Source organism: Xenopus laevis, chromosome 2S (assembly GCF_017654675.1).
Source record: "Xenopus laevis strain J_2021 chromosome 2S, Xenopus_laevis_v10.1, whole genome shotgun sequence".
Lineage (NCBI taxonomy): Eukaryota > Metazoa > Chordata > Amphibia > Anura > Pipidae > Xenopus > Xenopus laevis.
In genome coordinates this window covers 13,896,473-13,919,171 of record NC_054374.1, presented here as the reverse complement: position 1 = coordinate 13,919,171, position 22,699 = coordinate 13,896,473, and the positions used below count along the sequence as shown (strand labels likewise).

Below are 22,699 nucleotides of genomic sequence, written 5' to 3'. Positions count from 1 at the left end.
TTAAAAATATTGAATATAATGCTACTTTCTATCAAGCAACACAATTGTGAAGGCATAGTTAATTTCTTGGATGATGCACATAGAAACTGTGCCAGCACCAAAGGACATTATCCCGGAAATCTTTTATTACACTTCTAATTGCTTGCAGCTCCTAAGATATGTCCAGGAGGGATTTATTTCTTCCTTTTGTTATGATTTCCACCAATTTAAAGTCTTCAAAGGCATAATTGGATTCTGTAGGATTCCAGCCACAACCTAACCAGAAACGTCTTAGCTTCTTATTTCTTTCTAGTTCTTTCTACTTCTAGACGTACCTATTACCAACACTGACTAACTTGGAGTTCTTAGTATGGAGTTCTGAATCTTAGACCATCACCCATCACTATTGAGTCAATAAGTTCTCAAACATGACCCCACTAGATATAATTTGCTGCTGCTGGTCATGACAGTTCCCATGATGTCCATATATTATATTACTGTACCAGCTATGTAGCACTAGTGTTGGCCATAGACTAGCAATGCAAAATTTCTAGTGAGCATTACAAGGTAAAGGCTTCCTCTACAAAGGATCACTGCTAAAGGGATCACAATTAGTAGAAATGGCATAAAGAGCAAAATCCCATTGTCTGCTGTTGGACACTTTGAGTAGATTCAGTAGATAATGAGCTAATCGTTCAGCTAGTATACCTGTTTAGGGCCTTGCAACTCCAGAATTCCCTGTGTGACTTAATAAAGGCAATACTTCATTGAGGCTCTGCTTAGTGGCATAATTATAGAGCAGTGGTCCCCAACCAGTAGCTCATGAGCAACATATTGCTCTCCAACCCCTTGGATGTTGCTCCCAGTGGCCTCAAAGCAGAAGCATATTTTTGAATTCCAGGCTTGGAGTTAAGTTTTGGTTGCATAAAAACCAGATCCTCAATGTAGGTTGACAATCCAAATAGGGGCTACTAAATGGCCAATAACAGCACTTATTTGGCACCCCAAGAACATTTTTTATGCTAGTGTTGCTCCCCATCTCCTTTTACTTCTGAATGTTGTTCAGGGGTTCAAAAGGTTGGGGATCCCTGCTATAGAGGAAGCAGAACCTGCTGTCATGGGACACCAGACAAAGGGGTCTGCTTCCCCTACCTCTATAATTGTAAGATATCCTCCCACCCCGGCAATAATCTTACCTACCTGGTGCGAGCCATGCGCGGGGGGGGGGCAGGGGATACAGCGGGTGAGCAGGTGGGCAGGTGGCCAGGTGGAGGAAAGGCCAGGTAGGTGCAGACTGGACCTCTCTGAAAATATTTTGTTTAGGATTTTTTTAATGTAATGTCCTGCCACCTTCAATTTGAAAGAAAAGATCTACATATCAAGGATGCTCTAAGAACACACTAAGAACCCTAAATTGTACCCATTTGCTGGCTAGATATAAAAAAAGAGCCTGGTTTGCTGCACTTCTCTTCCTAGTTAATAACATCTTCATATGAGTAGATAAAAGAGGACTTTAATATTCTCTGTGTGACACTAAAAAGTCTACAAATCAACCTTGTGGCTTCCAGGGACTGTTTAATGAAATACCAACTGGCAAGTGACAGTGGAGTATTTATTGTCCCCACCTGAAACATCATTCAGCATATACCAGATGTCAGGTCTCCATCAGATTTACAGCTTTGGAGAGAATCACACCTGGTCACATTTGCTTTGATAAACAGAGGATGAGTAAGTGAACAAAATTTTACAGTGTATAAACATTCTCTCCTATATACTCCTTTTTATATTATTTTTTAACTAATATTTTTATTCAACAGAATATAATTATGTTTAAAATGTATTTAACCCTTTAACTACCAGCAGTGTTGATTCTATCTTGTTGGCACCAAAGTTATAGAGTGCCAGGCAATATAGAATTTGGGTTACCTAGTCGACCACAGGGGGTTGATGGACTGAAGTTCGTATTCGAGAAAATTGTGGCACAAAAATGCAAATTTGAATGTATGTTTTTTGTTCTATTCGAAAACAAACATTTTAATGATTTAATAAAATTCAAATGAATAATTCACAAGAGATTGGCCACACCATTTTTGATAATAACATTGTAACCCAGCAGACCAACTAGAACAGACACAGGGGCAAATTTACTAAAGGGCAAAGAGGCCGCCATTAGCGAAATTTCACCAAAAAGGCAATCTGGAGGAATATTGCCAATTTACTAATAGGCATAGAGTACAATTCGCTAGTGTAAAGCTCAGCGCTAATGAAGCTTCACGCCCTTTCGCCAGGCGAATTTTCGTTCAGGCGAACGATTGTTACTCTTACAATTTATTGTGAATTTTCAAATACATTACCATTTTCGCCAGAGTCTGTTTTGCCAAGTTATACCTGTTAAGCTACATCCTCCACAATCTTATGTCAGTGACATCATATCCTGTATGCCGAAAAGTCATAAAAAAAGACAGAAAGCTGGCGTTTTTTCATATTTTAAAGTGGGATTGTGTTTAAAAGTAACTGTTAAATATATATTTTTTAACCATTTGAGGGGCATGCCACATTTGTTTTAGGGTGGGCTCACGTCTAGGACAATAGATGATCTCTTTGGTCTTTATTTATCTTCCTTGGACATTTTTAATAATAATAAGTTGCCACTTCAAGCAATTTCACCAACATACCTAATAAAGAAATAGGACAATAGATGATCTCTTTGGTCTTTATTTATCTTCCTTGGACATTTTTAATAATAATAAGTTGCCACTTCAAGCAATTTCACCAACATACCTAATAAAGAAATATATATGACCTATATGTACCTGCCCTATTCAAAATGAGCTAAGCGTAAGTGTGTTAAAGAACTTTCACTAGGCAGAAAGTAACGCTAGTGAAAGTTTGCTATGAAATGCATGCGCCAATGTATTTTCGCTGGCGGCACTTCGCCAGCTTTCGTCTGCCAAGACGTAACTTTGCATTTTGCTGAATAAGCATATGCGCTGCAAATCAACGTCTGACAAAGTTGGGCAAAGTGTGACAGAGTCTTCTCAGGTTGAAATTCGCCCTCTAGTAAATTTCCCCCACTGAATGCAGTCAACAACTAAAGGTTGGTTATACAGGATCTCAGCAAGGGGTTACAACTGTTGTATAAATGATGATCATCAAGGGGCTGTAAAATGTAGATATCAAATGCATTGTGAGACTAAAAAAGCAGATTGTCCTGTGTTTAAAACCCCCACATGGGCTAGAAAACAGGGCTGTTAGAAATGAACAACTCAGTTAATATCCTGAGACCTTTTGCTTGTTTTTCTATGTTGCTGCCAAAATTATTTTTTTGCTATAATGCAAAGAAAGATAATATGCACAGGAGAAAGAGAGAAGCAATAGCCTAGAGGTACAATTAACAGTATTCTGCACCTTTCCGACACTAAGGACATTAGCATGTGTGGTATGGTGTGTGGGATACATGCAAACGTGGGTTTTAGCATTAAAAAAAAAAGATCATCTTACGCTGTTATGTACTAAATAATGTGCCACTTTGAATTACATCTGCAGATTTTGTTTAAAAAAAAAGACCTTTTAAGAACGGCCTTCTGATACTCTCTATAGGATATTTTGATAAGTACATTGGTGTGGTTAGAGGACACACATATTTTGTACAGGTCATGGAAGGTTCTAATTTAAATCCAATTCCAACAGTAATATAAAATGACAAGGCCTATATCACTATATACTCTAAGCCATTCAATATATCACAGCAGTTTTTCTATTATACATACTGTATTGCAGTCAATAGGAAAATGTTTTCAGCAATGCCTGAGATACGGAATTACATTGTGGAGTAACTTACAATGTCCTATGCTCCATTCATAGTAAAATTATAATAATATTGTCATTTCAGGCACAAAAGTACTGTGGATCCCTAACAAGCTGGGCAAGTAAAGTGTAAAGATAACTGAACAAATACATCTCATGTCAACACAAATGAAAACAATCATTTTAATCATTAATTAATGAACCAAACATGGCCATTAAAACAACACATAGCGACACAAAAAATACAATTCCAGACTTTGAAGGTTCCTGCTAGAAATTAACAAAAAAAATAATTTTGGAATGGTTCAATCATTTTACGAAAGAAGAGACTGCCAGGATAAAATAGTCCAGTTTTAGTCAAAGAGTTGACTAAAATTAAAAGTGGATTGTATCTAAAAAAGTGGATTGTATGCAAAAAGATTGCCCGTCCATGGGTGCCTTTAAAAATAATTATTATAAAAATTAGGTGAAAATACCAACGTTTGGCAAAAAATTTTAAGCTCACATGCCACGTCAAGGCCCCTCATTATATGTTAGTCCTACACTATTTGGGAGCATTCTATGTTTGTAGTGCATTAAAATGAATTCCCAGAGCTTGTAATTACATTACAAACATTTTAAAAAATGATTAAGGGGCAGATTCACTAAGGGTCGAATTTCGAAGTAAAAAATACTTCGAAATTCGACCCTCGAATTGAAATCCTTCGACTTCGAATATCGAAGTCGAAGGATTTAGCGCTAAACGTTCGTTCGATCGATCGAAGGATTTTTCGTTCGATCGAACGATTAAATCCTTCGAATCGAACGATTCGAAGGATTTTAATCGTTCGATCGAAGGAAAATCCTTCGATCAAAAAAAGGTTAGCAAACCTATGGGGACCTTCCCCATAGGCTAACATTGACTTCGGTAGGTTTTATCTGCCGAAGTAGGGGGTCGAAGTTTTTTTTAAAGGGAAAGTACTTCGACTATCGAATGGTCGAATAGTCGAACGATTTTTCGTTCGATTCGTTCGATTTCGTTCGTATTTGAACGAATTTAACCAATTCGATGGTCGAAGTACCCAAAAAATACTTCGAAATTCGAATTTTTTTCATTCGAATCCTTCACTCGAGCTTAGTGAATGGGCCCCTAAGTATTTTCCAAAAATAGAGACTATGACAGATTTCCTTCCAGTTGAATGTAAACACTGGTTGCTAGGGATCCCTAGTAACCACATTTTGGCGCTAACTACAGCCCATTTAAGCGTCCCTCTCGTGCACTGTTATTTTTCTTTTCCCTGAACAAGGCTCCAAGATGGAGCCGAAACGTTGGAACAAATAAACCTGATTTAATTTAATCTCTTTTTGCTGCTTGCCTATAAATTCCTTGGTGTGCCGTCACCCTGAGGGATATATATATATATATATATATATATATATATATATATATATATATATATATTAAACTGAAAAAAAAATAGTAATCATTGCTTGAAAACCCAAGTTAATTAAACTAACCATTTTTTCGTATCTCCTGAACCTGGTGCCCAACTAATAATACATATTTCAGTTTTTATAGGGGTAGAAAAATGAAGTGGTCGAGATAGAGGTCAATGTAGATCAGTTATAACACAATAAGGGAGTAACAATTGGGAATTCTAGCATCTGCTAGAGTCATGCTTCGGGAATGTTCAGTAGAACATTGCTGACTCATAATAAGATCAATTTAGGCTTCCAAAAAACCTGCGTAGATAGTTAAGCAAAATGACCATTTCTTGTGGATTTTAGTAGTATATGAACCATAACCTGAGTGTCTTTATGAACAGCCTGAAAAGGTTTGAAGATGACGTGCCATGGATAGGATACAGGAAGCTCCTCTGTAAGGGATACCACCACATCAGAAGCCATCACCTTAATTGTATACTCAAGAGAAAAACAACTACAAAGCAATCAACACTCTTCTCAGTTCTGTCAAAAATACTTTCACAAAGTTTATTATAAAAATATAAATGTTTGCACTACAAATCATTTTACATTAGTCTGAGGCCTTCTACAGTTGCACCCTAAGAAACTAAGTAATGCTTAGAAAATGCCATGTCAAAGTAAATGTAATATGTTATACAGGCCTAGAAAAAGCATAAACTAGGTATATAAACAGAAATAAATAATAGGTAAATTACCTTTTAAAATACTGAAAAGATGATATTAAAGACATTTTTTGAATAATTCTTGAAGGTGTGTTCCTTTAAATATGTTTAAAATGATGGCCATAAAATATTACTAGTAGCAAGAAAATTTGAGTGCTGGCTTAGAGAATATGTGTCCTTAGCAATGAAGAATTGCTGTCCCCCTTTTGAAGCTTTAATTAAACTGCAAACCCTAGCACCCCCAGACAGCCTTCAGCTGCTTGTGGGGTGCTATGAGTCACAGTTTAACAGCAAATAAAGAGGTTAGATATTGAAAATATAAAACAATAATGTATTTTATTCTACTTTTGTTACCTCCCCAAGGGTCCCCTTGATACCGAAGGACCAAGGCCTATACTCTCACTGTCCAATCCTGATACCAGATGGGACTGAATTTAATCTTACATACATGTATGTACAAAAAACGTAAATAATACAAAATGCTCAATGAGGTCTCCTGAGATAGGAACAAACAATAGATATATTACAATGATGATACACATGAAACAAGCCACATCAACTTTGTAATAATTTTTCATAATAATCCATCCTGTTTTTAAGTAAATAATTTATATGCTGAAAACTTCAAAATATATTTTCCATGCAGACCATAAAATCAGAGGTATCCTGATGCATTGGGAGTAAGGTCCCTTTGTTCAGGTCCCACTAACATCATCAGCTTGGATAGTTTAAAAATTTGGAGCCATCACCTAATAAATTCCACGTATATCAAGCAAATTCATTTTTGCCTCAAATATCATACTAATTGACCCTTGCAGCCCTTACAATATTTAAGTGTTTAACTAGATTGTTTTTCCCTTTCTCATTTATAGCATTGTACCATTGTACCATTTACTTGTAAAATAAAAAATAAATATAACATGAATAAATCAATGTCTTCCATTGTTATGACCCAAGAACTGAAATAAAACAGTATGGGCTAGCTTTAGTAAACTCTCGATATTTGACTCAGGTCATTTTTATTTTAAAGAGTTTGTTAAAAATGTCAACAAAAGAATGGCAAAGTTTTGGGGTGACCCTTAGTTAAGGGAAATGGTTAAAAAAGATTGGGAAATTATGCTAATTTCCATTAAAATAATCAAACAAATAAAAAACGTTCAGGATTAACCTTTACATAAGATCTGTTGTAAATAAGACTAACACTAACCAGGTTCCATAAATCTTTCCCTAAATTACTTAAAAGTAAAAAAAAATATCAAACCTCAAATTCATGTAAATTTAAATAAAAACAGCACAGTTGCTTGCTATGTACAGGTGGAGTAAGTCATGTTGCCATGAAAAATTAAATGGCCAATACAGAATTTATAGTGTTGAAAGCTTTTTGACTTAATTTGTCAATTGGTTGTAGATCCTAATGTCATTTCTGGACAATGCAGTCATTGGAGAATTAAAGCAAATCTGGCATATATTCTTTATTTTAATTACTGTAACAGTTCACTATTGCTTTTAATTATGTTTGTCACACACCCCTATACAGATTTTTCAGTGGTAATTTGAGTTGAAAAGTGACAGGGTTCATAATAACAAATTAAATAGGATCATTTACACCCAGGTTGGGCTGTCTTTGTTTGGAAGGGTTATATGATTAAGGTGAATGAGTAACTCTTTGTAACATGTTCATGTTTTTGAGTCAGTAAAATTTGTGCGAATTTTAGATACTCTATTTGTTTATTAAATAACCCCCAAATCGAATTTCAAGTATATTCAAATTTAATAGAGTTAAAAAAAACTCACATGAGTTTGAAATTCGACCTTTGATAAATGTGCCTCGCTGACTAGTGATGAGCGAAATGTTTTGGCAAAAAAATTGTTGCGCATCAAAAAAAATTTCCGGCCACTTCAATCCATTCGGCAAATTTTTTACCATTATGAAAAACGGGGCAATTATCTGAATTCTCTTCCCTCACATGGGATTTCCAATGAGGAAATCCCATTTTGTGGAAATGACAATTGTATCAAGTTTTAGAAATGTGTTAGTATGGTCAAAACTTTGTTGACAATCAGTAAACATTTAATAAATTGGCAAAACAATTTAACTGCTTACAATTCTTCAGGATTCCTCAGGGGGCAAAAAAGTTATTTATGAGGAATAATGGGGCAAAAAGTTATTTTTGAAGAAATGATAAACACACCATGTTAGTGATATTTTCCAAAGGATTACAGTGATACATTTATATGCTCTGTGGAAGACATATTCTACTTTTGGAAGCTTGGTCATCACCCACCAGTAAAACAGTTTCTTAATAAACATTTAGCACCTTCAAACTGTTTAAATACATTAAATAAACTGAAAAGCACTTACATGGGGGAAAATAGCAATAGAAAGCAAACAGATCAGCGTTGCCGTAGGTATTGCTTTATATATCCATAAACCTTTTGACTGGACTACAACATTAATTTAATTTTTCTTTTCTTTATTTCTGTTAACATTTTTAGGTAAACATTAATTTTCTGATATTATTTCTATGATCTAGCATTATCTGGGAGTTATTCTAAAAAGAGGTCTTTCCATATTTTGAAGTTCCAAGTTAAAAAACATATTAAAATGTAAAAAAAAACAAAGCATTTTTTTTTACCATTCGTGTGTATTTGCAATAGATTAATTTCCATTTTTTACAATGGACTCTCATATTAACAGATAATTGGTAAAAAAACAAGGGGAATTCTGCTGTATTTTTTAGGTGTTGTTTTTTTTTTTATATATAATAAATCACATGCCTGTATTACAAATACAAGTTTTAAGGCTATATTTTGAAAGTGTCAATGAAAATGTAGACTAGTTATTGGTTTTAATTGTTTTTTTTTTTAAGATTAAAAATATGGATTCATACAAGCATTAAGAGCTCTAATTATCTGAGTCAGTGCCAGAACGAAGCAGAGCTGTACCCCAATGTATTCATATTTTCAAGTCTGAAATTGAATACATGTTAAATTATTAGAAGAACTATAAACCTAGCTGAAATGAGTGGAAACAGGAATTGAAATTAAGAAACTGGAGGTCACTTGGGATATAGGGGTTTAGGGATTGATACAAAGTGGCCATGTACAAAAATGTGCTAAGGGGGCAACAGAGCTCTTGTTACACCCCAGATGGAAGAAATATTCACTTTATATCACCATAGTGAAAAATTTATCTCAGAAACATAGCTTGGAATCATTTGTTGGACCTAAAGTCAGAGATGCCAATTTCTATAGAATTATAGAATTTTTTTATAGTATTTAATGTAATCTAGTCTTCACCAGACCAACAAAATACTGGTAGTTTTAACAAATATACTGGAACAGTTTTAACATATTTTATATATTTAGGGGGTTATTTAGTAAAACTCAACTATTTTTCACTTTATTTTTTAAAAATCAACCAAAATCCCAAACCTGAATCCTCTTAATTTACCAATAAAACCTCATTGAAAAAAATTAATTAGAATCGTGCAATTTGTCTATCGAAAACTCAACTGTATCGACTTTCGAGCCACAAACTAAAACCAGCACATACAGCCTGAATTAAGAACCATGAAGGTAAAATAGGCCCATTAAAAAGCATCTGCCTTAAATTAAATCAATAATAGCCCAGTATTGCCAAAAATATCTGCACAATATTGCAGTTTGTCTCTGGATTTTCTTGTCAAATTTTTAACATATGACATATGACAATATAAACAACACCTATATGGCCTTAACCTGATATTTTTTTCAGTTACCTATTGTCATTGGATATTCCAATATACAGTACACATGTCTGAAGCGAAAAAAAAACAAATCACATTCAAATAAATATTATTTTACAAACAAATGGTTGACTGAATATTGACTATTTTTTTCTGTCTTTATTACTAAATAATTAATTTAACATACCAATGTATAACTGGTGTAACAATGTTGGTTAAATATCCTGAAGGTTACCTGTATTCATTGTAAAACCAAAAAGAGAAAATAAAGAATGTCATTAATGTATTTTTTTAAATGCAAGATTTGTGAGTTTTCCCTGTACTCGGATGAGAATGCACTGTTTCTGTTGTATTGCGAGTCTTGTATATGCTCCATAATCTTCTGTCCAATCAGATTTTGTGTGTTACCAAAATGTAACCTTCCTGACTGAGAGATAAAAGAGTATTTGCTCCTTTTTTAAGGCATTATAATTCCAGTACAAGAGTCTTTGTGGGAATAGGGTTATTGTCCACCCCACAGTGTTCTCCTTATAGTTTTTAATAGCATGAATTGCACCTTCCATATCAAATCTATCTTCTTGTATATTTGTTTCATACATTAACAGGTCCATTCTTTTGATGTGTTTCAGGAGGTCTGAAGCTACTTGTGATTTTCTTTCTTGGCCCAGTAATGGTAACACCAACTGTCTTCATATCGCTGAAACGAATATTTAAAAGAAAGACATTTACAATCTTCAGCAGATATTTGTAAATGGAGAAATAGTTTTGAAAAATGATATGAAAATGCTTCATTGATACTAACTTACACTCTCTTACTGATGCTCTTAATTGGCACTTTGCTGGCATATGATGAATACAAGGAATTTAAAAGGGGAAAATGCTTAAAGAAGAGCAAATAAAGCATAGTATGTAAAGTTGGGAAGCCACAGAATAACATTAACAAATGCAAATATTCTGAGATTCATTTATAGAGATAAACTAGCATTAATTAACATGGTATAACATAAGGCAGCATTGCACTAGCCTACAATTATGTGCCCCTTTTTTAACATGAAATGTGTAAGGCTACAGGGATTGTGTCTTAAATATATATTTATGTGGCCTTTAAGGATTCCTTGAGTGCCCATCGTCTTCTTTTTTACACATTTTACTCTACCCAAATTCCAGGATTCAGAGTAAATCCTGTATTTTTCGCTTATGTGCATAAATAGTAATGCTCAACTCACTGCGAGTGTGCAAATACCTTTGGTCAATTTGCCATGATACAGAAGACATTTTTCCATTTACCAGTATGGGGTCTTGTTTATGAACCATGGACCAGGGCTAACTTGTGGGTTGAGTGCATAGGCACAGGATTTTCTGCCCCAGAATTGAATGTCTTTTTTATGAATAGTGCTTTCTGCATTGGACAGTGCTGTGGGCCTTGTATGAGGGAATGTGCAACAGAGCAGCTGTACCAACTGCATTAAGTACAAGGTTGTCTTGCATCTGTGTTATGCTCTTCACCGGGGATTCCCAACCTTTTGAATCCATGAGGAACATTTAGTAAAAAAAGAGCTACTGGTTGGGGATCACTGCTCTACACCTTGCACCAGATGTTAAACTAACTGTGGAAACCTTTGCCCCAGGCACAACAGGTAAGTGCCGGGGATGAAGTGTGCACTGTTGTGCATCTTAGTGCTGTTATACATGCACCAGGGAAAATGGTCAATGATCCTTCAGATATTTTTGTTGTCGAAACGTTTAGCCCTCCAACGATCAATTTTACTAAGGGAGTTGCGTGGAGGTAGAAACTGTACTTTAACAATAAATAGCAAGGGACCTTCTTACCCATAAAGAGGATCACCGCACCAGAGTCCCCCCCTTCAGACTAGAGGAAAAGAACTTTCATTTAATCCAAAGTAGGTGGTTCTTCACAGTGAGGACAGTGAGGTTGTGGAATGCACTGCCCGGTGATGTTGTGATGCTGATTCTGTTAATGACTATAAGAGGGACTTGGATGATTTCTTGGACAGACATAATATCCAAGTCTACTGTGATACTAAAATCTATAGTTAGTATAGCTATGGAGATATATATATAATTTATGTGAGGGTATTGAGAGGTCATTGTCAGTGTGTATATGTATAGATGGTGGGTTTCATTTGGAGAGGTTGATAGACTTTGGACTTTTTACAACCAGATTTAACTATGTAACTATATAACTTTTGTATTTAAAGTAGTAAAAGTTGCAAAGTTTGCCTCAGGTCTTGTAACCAATAGCAACCCAGCAATGAATAGAAGTGTTGTACAGAAAACATACATCCAAATGATTATTATGGCTTTCTAAAGCTAGAGTCAAATGGATTACATGTTAAGATTTTTAGATAAAGTATAGTAGAATTTGTGATATTTTTTTTAAGCAAACAATAAACTTCCAAAAATGTACTATGCAATACACCATTTATCTTTGTCTTTTTTATAATACAATACTGGTTTCTTTCACTCAAAAACATGTCCTGCTCTTTTTCCTAGCAGAAGGGTTGGAGGTCCACCTGTCTATTGTAGTGTATATTACAAAACATGACTGAGCTAATTTGTGTCTTCAATGACGAAAGTAAATTAGCACCAAGCTTGATGCCCTTATATGAAACCATATGCCTTTTTTAAAAGGGTTTTATGCTTTTTATAAAGTAATTTGCATTAACTTACTCTAAGGAAATTTTTGCTATTGTTTCACAGGAACTGTAAGTGACTCCAGACAAAATATCCTGACATGGTCCAGTTTGCAAGGCATCAACCCAGTCTCCTGTGGGTTGGAATACAGGGAAGTCAGCACAGTTTTGCTCCAGCAGCAGATTTGAGGGCCTGTAGGGGAAAGAAAAAAACCATTATACTTTGCACATAATCATCCTGCAGGTAATTATCAAGAGTTTAATAAACATACATAATGATGTGTAGATAAGAGGTAGCAGGATTGCACCAAGAGAAAATGAACTGTTGCTTGAGTTATTCACATTTTTATATATTTACACCAAATTTTGTTAATATCATTTTATACCACCTCATATAATTTGCATCACCGTGGAAGATGATGGGAACAGGTGTTAGTGTATCTATACATTAATACCTATAAGATGGTCACATGCATATGACTAAACAAGCTGCATTTCCTTCTTCTCACTATTTTTGCAATTTTATGTCATTGGAGTACTCCGTTCATTTTCATGTGTCCCATGTGTTCCTACTATCCTGGGTGCTTTCCCTTTATGATGGGTTCTAAAGCTCCATGGCTTTTTGTTGATACATGGTAATGTGTGTGAGCTAGAAGGCATTTCCCCTGATAACTGTTCCACTATCCTGTGCTGCAAGGGCTACAATCAGACTGCAATGTCCCAGTCCCAAAAAGCAAAAATTACCAAATGTCATATGTGGGCATTGGACCTTATGAGTTATTTTGATTGGTCCAGGTCTAACTCCTTCTGTTAATGACAGATAGTCAAATACCCTGTGCAAAAACACTTGGTCCATGTTATTTCATGGCTGTTATAGTCATAGGAACAACATAATTATATTCCATAGCAAAAAATAAGATTTTGCTGACTGACTAAAAGTGTAAAAATGGATCTGGATAAATAGATAGCAAAATAAAATGTCTCTACTATAGTTGGGTAGCCAAACATGTCATAATAGCCAGAACACTACTTCTTCCTTTGCAGCTCTCTAACCTGTTACCAGTCAGTAACCAATCAGTGACTTGAAGGGCAGCCATATGGGACATAACTGTCAAGTAGTTTTTTTAATCTGACCTGCCTACTGAGGTTCAAAAGCAAACTAACTCAACAATTATGTCCATTTTGGCCAGCCTTCAAGTCACTAACAATCAGGTTTACAGAGCTACAAAGGAGGAAGTTGTGTTCTGTAAAATGGGAAGATAAGCCTAGAGGTGGATTAACGCCTAGGCTACCCTAGGTTATAGCCTAGGGGCCCATTGGTGGTAGGGGCCCATGGGTTTTTTACTAAAAATTATTTTTTTAATTTTAAAAATCTACCGGGTCCAGGTGTGGGTCCAGGTCGCCCCCCCCAGCGTGGGGACTGGGAGAAGTAGAAGGTATGCGGCGTGTGTGCACAGCGTGATGATGCGCCTCTCTGCGTTAAGCCTGACTGGGTGTTTGGAACGCGCTCACCAGTGACGTCACTGGTGTGCGCCGAAGGTTTAAAAGAGTTTTGCACACACGTGGTCAGAGACTCAGGCAGAGCAGACACATAATCTGACTCTGTCTGCCTTCTTTTTTATTCGTTGTTGTTGGGAACTCCATACTGTATTAATCTCCATTGTCTCTTAGACAGTCAGACTTAGTCCCAGCAGGCAGCTAGCTAGAGCAAGGCACGGGGCAGGCTGGGGGCCCAATGGGCCACGGGCGGGCTGGGGGCCCAATGGGCCACGTGGCCAGTCCAGCCAGCGTAGTAGTGGAGGCTGGACAGAAAGTAACAGACTAGCAGCTGCAGTAGCAGTAGCACCTGGTCCTGCAGGACTCAGTGGCACTGTGCCAGTGGGCAGAATTAAATTTTGTGTTGTTTTTTTTTAATTAAAAACTTCAGGTGCTAAATGCTACCGATGCTAAAGTTTAAAGAGCAGAGTAGGAGAGGGGTGGTATCGGGAGAGGGGGGGATGTATCGGGCTGCTGCCACTAAATAAGTTGAAACAGTCTAGGATTGTGAGACAGACAGAGCTGGCTCGTAAGAACAGTTTGTGCTCCATAGAGGGAATTCCTGAGGTGACCAGGTCACCAGGTTTTATGGACTTAAGTGGGTAGGACACAGGAAGCTTTAGAGTAATCCATTGGAGCTCCATTTGAGGAATTTGATAAACTGGGAGCTTGATAAAAATGAATACCCATGGGAACATGGTGTGTGGTATGATATTATGCCTTAGAATGTTTGGTTTCCAAATGGATGAATGTTTATGTTTAATAGATCTGTTGTTCCTGGTTAAGAACCACTGGGTCCCAAATCTCTTAGTGAGAGTGAATGTGTTACTGAGAGATATAGATCTACTTGGAGACTTTTACTATTATACTGCAGGGGCTCAGCTGAAGTGAGGGTCTCAATGTGTTGCACCCTGGAGAGCAGCTGGAGTGTGGTAAATTAGACAACAATTGTTGAATTGCTATAAACCTATTTCAGTTTCTTTTTTTTGTAATTTAACACCAAATAGCTACTGCTGTTCACTACAATGAGTGCATCACCTTTCGACTTGTATTTTTCACTGGCAGTATATCTGAGATTCTCAGGACATTTTGGAAGTATTTATGAAGTGCTGCTGCTGGAAAGAATGCAAGATTTTTTCCCCCCTTCTAATTTTCTAGCGTAATCGGCCTTTGATTAGCTCTATCAGAAGCGCACAAGCCCTTGGAAAGGAAAGCGTTTGTGTATCTAAGCTGAGGAAAAGCAGATTATGGATGTAAGTAGTCAAAGTTAGTTTTCATAAAGATGATTTGGATCAAAGAAATGTTGCAGTATAAGGGAATTGTATTCAAATGTATTCAAATGTGGATGGTTCCTCTAAGGATTGCTAGTTAAAATTTCCTCCTTGGAGAGGACATCTGGACAGTTTATCAATAACAAGGAATTTGTCTTTCGCTACGAAGAGCTTGTGATGCACCAAGGGAATTCTGAGGTTCTTTTTTTTAATCATCTGCAGGCATCGACATTTTTGGACCAAGCTCCCAGTCAGAGGTCTGAATGGGAAATTTATGGGGAGGGTGATGTTCATCATGAGCTCACATTTAACTAAACAAATTAGACGGCTTTCCATCCAGGCAGCTGTACAGAGACCCTGCCGTTTTTCCACCTGATCTTTTACAGCTTTTCATAAATCAGTACCCACCAGGCTACAGACTGCAGTCATTAAAAAGAAATCACTGATATTATATATCTGCTCAGAGGAAAAAAGGTAAGGGGAAAAAAAGCCTCTGAACGCCAGCCCTTCTGTAAAGCGATATGTATTTTCTAAGCATTTCAAGACTTCTTATATAAGCAACGACAGCAATTTCTATGTCAAGTTTATCCTAAACATACATAGTTAGTGCGGCTTATTTATATATTATGGCCCACGTCAAAGTAAAGAGTTTCATTTTAATACTTAGAACATTTTGCTGTTTTGAGTTTTGTCGTTGCCGTGATGGATCGGGTTTGAGATCTAAAATGGGAGAGACGTGCGGATCAAGAGTTATTTCAAATATTCATGGTAGAAGTCTATGAGCAGATTCTTGTTCTCTCGTGGCCTAGCAAATACAGGGCAAGCGTTTCAGAGGAGCCAGGAACAAGGGCCTCTGCCCTCTAATGGAAATAGTTACATGTGCTTGCCTGTTTGAAATGATATGTGCTACATGTCTTTAGAGGAGGCCATGCTATTATATAAAGGGGTACATTTGCACTTAAATTAAAAAGAGAATAACCACAAAATAATTTATCTACAAATAAAATTTATTCATGATAGTACAGGTATGGTCATCTATTATCCAGAAACCCATGATACAGAAAGCTTCGAGTTACAGGAAGGCCATCTCCCATAGACTCTATTTTAATCAAATAATTCACATTTTTAAAAATGTCTTCCTTTTTCTCTGCAATAATAAAACTGTACCCTGTACTTTAACCCATCTAAGATATACTTAATCCTTATTGGAAACAAATCAATCCTATTGGATTTATAAATTTTTTTTTAGTACAATTAAAGAGTCATGATCCAAAGCACAGAAAGACCCCTTATCTGGAAAACTCCAGAGCATTCTGGATAAGAGTTCCCATAATTGTTTTTATTTGATATTATAGGTTTTCATGAGATATTTGTGCAGAAACCCATGACAAATTTTTCGTTTATTTTGTAATTAGCTCCCTACAAGCCTACAGTACCCAGCCAGCACTGCTACGGTAACTATATATACATTATTCTATGTATACAATGTATAGTTTTGTTTTATATAAATTATATTAGAGACTCTGATGCAAATTATTACAAGATCAAGGTCATCATTCATATTTAACTCTTTTTCTGCCAATAATGTGGTAACAGAATTCAAGGAAAAAGGGCAATATTTCTTAATTTTTTTTTCTTGTAGGTATTGCTTATTTACCTTTCTCTGCTGTCCCTCCACAAAGTGGATTTTATAAGGCTTTCTGGTTGTTAGAATAATTTATACTAACAATCAGAACAAAGAAAAACATTGAGGTTACCTTAAACACAGAGTTTGCTAAGGGTATTGGCAATTGAATCGACAATTTCAACTGAATAAGACCATTGCTTCTGGACAGTGCAGTCAATCACTATTCGCCTTCTAAATATAGTAGAGATTTTATGTGGTCTTGCATCTCCTGTTTTTTCCCCCAACTAGACTTAGCTATATTAGATGCTATGCCAGTTATTCTAACCACCCAACACATCAAGGAGGTCGGTCATAATTCAAAACAATGCACAATCTGGCCTTTATTTGAACACTTTGAGCTTTGACAAACAGCTTTCGCTGAAAAATTCACAAATTTCCCACGAAATTTGCAAAAAGAGGCAAAATTAGTAAAACATGAATTTTGAAGCCAGCGACAATTCATGAGCGTCAAAATTGGCAATTTGACATACACCTATTTTGTTCAATTGCATTAAAACTGTGAATTTAATTGTCACCAGGGCCAATTTTGTGAACTTATTCACCGGCAGCGAAACGTGAAAATTCTCTGTGAATTCGCGCCTGACGAATAAATTAGCCCATCACTACACACAGGCTTTTGAGGGAGAAGTGAGGCAAAACACCCATGTCGCTTGCTAGTCCCATCCCAGATGGTAAATGCAGGGTCTAAATAAAATGAATTTACCAATACTCAGGGGTTGGAAATGCATAAATAATTCTTCACGCCAGTGCCTGCCATCAATATCATGTTTCTCTATCATATTAAAGAGAAGAAGCAAATACTGAGCACTGCAGCTTTCTCGAGATGACACACATACAAGTGTAGACTAAGGGGCAGATTTATCAAAGGTCGAGGTGCATTTTCGAATTCAAAAAATTCGAATTTCAAGCTATTTTTTGTGTACTTCAACTAAGAAATAGTCCAAATTCGATTTGAATTTGAAAAAAATGTATCAGGTACTGTCTCTTTAAAAATTTGACTTTGATCATTCGCCATCTAAAACCTACAAATTGCTGTTTTAGCCTATGGGGGACCTCCTAGAACCTATTTGGAGTCAATTGGTGGACTTTGAAAAACCTAAGTTTTTTTGGGGAAAAATTTAGATTTGTATTCGATAGAATGAGTTATTACTTCACTGGAACGATTAGAATTCAGATGAATACGGACCTATTTGATTGAAAATGGACCTATTCGCTCAAAAAAACCCTTCAACTTAATTTCAGTTGTTTTTTTTTAAATTTGAATTTCGAAGTTTTTCAAATTCGAAATTCGACCCTTGATAAATATGCCCCTAAGATTCAAAACAGCCCAAAACAGCCCAAAACAGCCCCAGTCTATGGCAGTTTGGACAGCAGTCCCTCCTACATTTCTCAGAATACTCATACTGCTTTCCCAATAACATAAAACACCCCTATGGCATTAGCCTTAAATGCAAGGGTACAGTATACAGCTCCCTACTACAGTTATCCTCAGCTTCCCTTTAAGGTATTTTCTGTCTGTGTAAAATATGTTATTAAATATCTTCTGTTTTCAATTTTATTTAAGTCAGAAAGAAGTCATTGGAAGTCCAATATCTCATGTGGGTATAAATGCTTTCCTATAAAGGCGCTGAGTGACTTTGGCTTCGTATGCTATAGTGTAATGTTGCTGAGGGTTTAAAAAGAATGTACAGAGCTGACAAAAACTCCAGAAAGAATGTGCATGAAGCATACCTTGTTAAGTGTATGAAATACATTAATAAAAGGATAAAGACCAACTCTGCATCATGTAGCTGTGTCCTAGGTATCCTTTATCTCTCTAGCAGCCCAGTGAAGTGAAGATACTAAAGGCTGAATTAATTTACACAAAGTCACATTTCACTTAAAAGTAGCTGCATTCTCTCCGGCAAAATCTGTAGCTATCCAAGAGTTTGCTAATCTGCTGACTAATTATTGCCATTAAAAACAGAACATTTTATTGAACAACAGGAAATGATATGCAGTTGTTCAAACACAAACAAGATCACGTTAGTATTCAGATTAGCGATCGATGCCAGAGCGTCATGAATTACTTGTATTACTCACTGAGAGATTTAGTGAATTGCTTTAGACATAAATGGTACACGCAAGCGAATAAATTACATGAGGAGTTGACAATGTGGGTGTCACAGATGATAATGAAACAGGGTTCAGTTGACTGGAAAGAGAAGTTAGAATTAACCCTGTAAGATCTACATTCAGAGCTTTGCCTGAACCAACATCCATGGCCAAAGCATGACTGCATTTCTGAAGGTGCTGCATAGGGTCAAAGTTAGGAATAGAAACTGTGAATTCAGTTAAGGGGGGCATATATGACCCAGAATTAGTCATGAGCAAATCTGTCTCATTTCGATTCGCTGAAAAATTTCCAACATGCGAAAAATTGGCAAAATGCTTTGCATTCAATGGGCATCAATATATATCTACATGTGACAATTTTTTCTGCACGTGACAATTGTTATCACTCCAAATGGGCGTTTTTTCTTATGGCGACTTTTTTGTCTAAATGCATTAATGGGATTCTGTCATGATTTTTATGGTGTAGTTTTTATTCCTAAATTACATTAAGGGGCTAATTCATTAAGGGTCGAATATTGAGGGTTAATTAACCCTCGATATTCGACTAGGAATTGAAATACTTCGACTTCGAATATCGAAGTCGAAGGATTTAGCGCAAATACTGCGATCGTACGATCAAAGGATTATTCCTTCGATTAAATCCTTCTAATAGAACGATTCGAAGGATTTTAATCCAACGATCGAAGGAATATCCTTCGATCAAAAAAACTTAGTAAAGCCTATGGGGACCTTCCCCATAGGCTAACATTGACTTCGGTAGCTTTTAGCTGCCGAACTAGGGGGTCAAAGTTTTTTTTAAAGAGACAGTACTTCGACTATCGAATGGTCGAATAGTCGTACGATTTTTAGTTTGAATCCTTCGATTCGAAGTCGTAGTCGAAGGTCGAAGTAGCCCATTCGATGTTCGAAATAGCCCAAAAAATACTTCGAAAGTCGAAGTTTTTTTACTTCGAATCCTTCACTCGAATTTAGTGAATCAGCCCCTTACACTGCAAATAATTCACTCTACCATGTAAAATATAATTCCTAACCCAACTAGTGTATTTTTTTTTAGTTGTAATATTAGTGTTTAGGCAGCCATCTCAAGTCATTTTGTCTGGTCATGTGCTTTCAGAAAGTGCCAGGACTTCAGGATGGAACTACTTTCTGGCAGGCTGTTGTTTCTCCTACTCAATATAACTGAAGGTGTTGCAGTGGGACCTGGATTTTTCTATTTAGAACTGTTCTTATATCTACCAGGAAGTTGTTATCTGGTTACCTGACATTGTTCTGCTACTGGGCTGCTGGGAGGGGGCGTGTGATAGCACTCAAACTTGCAGTACAGCAGTAAAGAGTGACTAAAGTTTATCAGAGCACAGGTCGCATGACTGGGGGCTCCTGGAAAACTGACAATATGTCTACCTCCATGTCAGATTTCAAAATTAAATATTAAAAATCCATTAGCTCTTTTGAAAAATGGTTTAATGGAATAATGAAGCAGCATTATTAACTGATGCATTTTGAAAAAAAAAAGAATAATTTTCCCATGATAGTATCCCTTTAAAGACAATGGGCGTTTTTTCTTTATGTGCGTCGCTGCAAATTTTTTCATGGCAAATTTTTTCCACAGTTTCGCGAAAAAACTTGCAGATGCCGAAATGCACAACTTTGCTGCGAATCCGCGGCTGGCGAAAAAATTTGCTCATCACTACCCAGAATTCTTGGGAGCAGGGAGTTCCAGCAGTTATTGCTTTGGTTTGTTAAAAATGATGAAGTCCAACACTGGAGACCTCTTACCTTATAGATGCATTGGCGATAACTTTCAAGCTGCTAGGATATCGGATTAATTTATCTAAAATGCTAACAATTTCCTCAAACTTGGGTCTGTTGTTTCTGTCTTTCTGCCAGCAGTCTAACATAAGCTGATACAGGGCCGCAGGGCAATCCATTGGTGGTGGCAATCGATATCCTTCTTCCACGGCCTTGATAACCTGGTGACAAGAGTCTATTATTAGTAGTAGTATGGAAAGTTTAGTGAAAGTCTTTCCTATAAAAGGATTATTTAAGCTTTGGAAAAAAATTACTGTACCTCCTAGTTGCCAATGTGAATCATATGAAAATGACAACTCAGTTGCTTTTCACCTAAAGGTGAGAACTGTGTGAAAACTGAAATACTACAATTTTCACACAATTTCCTTTTTAAAAAGCCTTAAATCCCTCTGCATGTCATGGGCTGAAAAACGTATGTGAAATCATCCCTTTAGGCTCAGGAGTTCTTAAATGAGTAATTTTGTTAAATTGACAAAGAATACACAGGGGATTATATATACAGGCGCACTTTTTCCTCCTGGTATACTAACCCAGCATTAAGCATTTACTGTTGTTCTGTGTGAAAGGAAACATCTGATTGGGTTAATAAAATGGGTGCAATGTGCACATCTGTACAGAATCATTTGTGTTTTAAATATAATAACTTTATTCCTCCTAGAAGTTCTGTATTAACAAGATAATTTTCCAAAAATGAAGGCTTGTGGCACACTTAACATATACTCCGCCAGCATTTTTCAACAGGCATAGAATTGACTAAACCCAGCTGTGCAGTGGAAACTGACTGTCACCAGAGGCAAGGCAGATTTTGGTCAGAAAACATGCATTTTAGTATTTTTGGGTGAAATCCACCTGTAATTGGAGCAATTTCATCCAAAATCTAGTTTCCATTGAAACAAACAAAAGTTTGAAAGGTCAAGTTCGAGCAGTTCTCATCCAACTAAAAAATACTGGAGGAAAATACACTACTTTAGCAGGGTCGGACTGGGGGGCCCGGGGCCCACCGGGACTGCTGTCCAGGGGCCCACCCGCCCGGGGCCCACCTGCCCCCTACTAAAACGCGTCGGAGTGAGCCGCTCGGCGCGCATGCGCAACATCGTCGCTCTGCGCGCATGAGCAACATCGCCACATTTCCCGCAATTCTAAATATCTGACGAGGGTCGGGCCCACCGGATTTTTTCCCGGTGTCCCGCCAGGCCAGTCCGACACTGTACATGAGCCTGGAGTCTTAAGACCCACTATATGTCACAAAGAGGGATTTCAGTTCATTGTACCAAAATTTACCAGATTTAAGGGATTATTTACTAAAATCTGTAAATTTCTCATTATTTTATCAAAACCACTATGACCAAACTCCCATCTACATTACATTACACTATTTATCAATAAATTAACTCATCTGGTGTGGGAAAATCTGAATCGTACAATTTTTTTCAGATTTGACATCCGAAAACCACAAATTCTTTGGATTATTGTACGAAACCCAGTGCAGATCATGATATCTTCCAATTGTAAACAGGACATCTGCCATTTACTTCTACATGACCTCTGCAGGTTTGAGGTGGAATGCTTTTTTGTTCAGACTTTTATCAGCCTCTTTAAAAAAAAATTGGACTTTAATAAATAACCTCCTTAGTGTCTTTAATCACGTTAATTCTGAAGTGTTTTATCCAGAATTGCCAACAAGGCTACACTGTTTTCAAGCATGGTGGGTGGTCTAATCTGTATTTTAGGTATAGAGTAGCAGCCAAGCTTGCCATGAGCATAGACATGACCCTAAGTACTCCTGGCTATGCCCCCAGTCTGTAACCAGCCCACCCATACCTCTGCCTTCAATCTGCCAAAATCTGCCCCATTTGTAAGAAACCCCTTCCTTTTTTGCTGCAGTCCAGATCCCTCATGACACAGTTTCTAAAGCCTGTCCTAAACCTGTGGCCCTGGGAGCCCGAATAGACTGTAGGAATTAATATTTATGTATCACCTACTGGGC

The 22,699-nt window shown here is 36.8% G+C and overlaps 1 protein-coding gene across 3 annotated transcripts in view; it reads right to left on the bottom strand.

The window, feature by feature from the left end:
* Positions 1-5,743: 5,743 nt before the first annotated feature.
* LOC108709206 (ephrin type-A receptor 3) overlaps positions 5,744-22,699 on the bottom strand; it is a 201,934-nt gene continuing 184,978 nt past the window's right edge. For 2 of the 3 annotated variants that reach the window (XM_018248850.2, XM_041583372.1), the window contains exons 15-17: positions 20,680-20,873; positions 12,332-12,487; positions 5,744-10,337 (exon numbers count right to left, since the gene is read on the bottom strand). In XM_018248850.2, coding sequence (XP_018104339.1) covers positions 10,232-10,337; positions 12,332-12,487; positions 20,680-20,873 — 456 coding nt within the window. In that variant the 3' untranslated portion in view covers positions 5,744-10,231. Of the gene's footprint in view, positions 10,338-12,327; positions 12,488-20,679; positions 20,874-22,699 lie in introns of those variants that run through there. The other variant, XM_041583373.1, reaches the window with a different exon arrangement.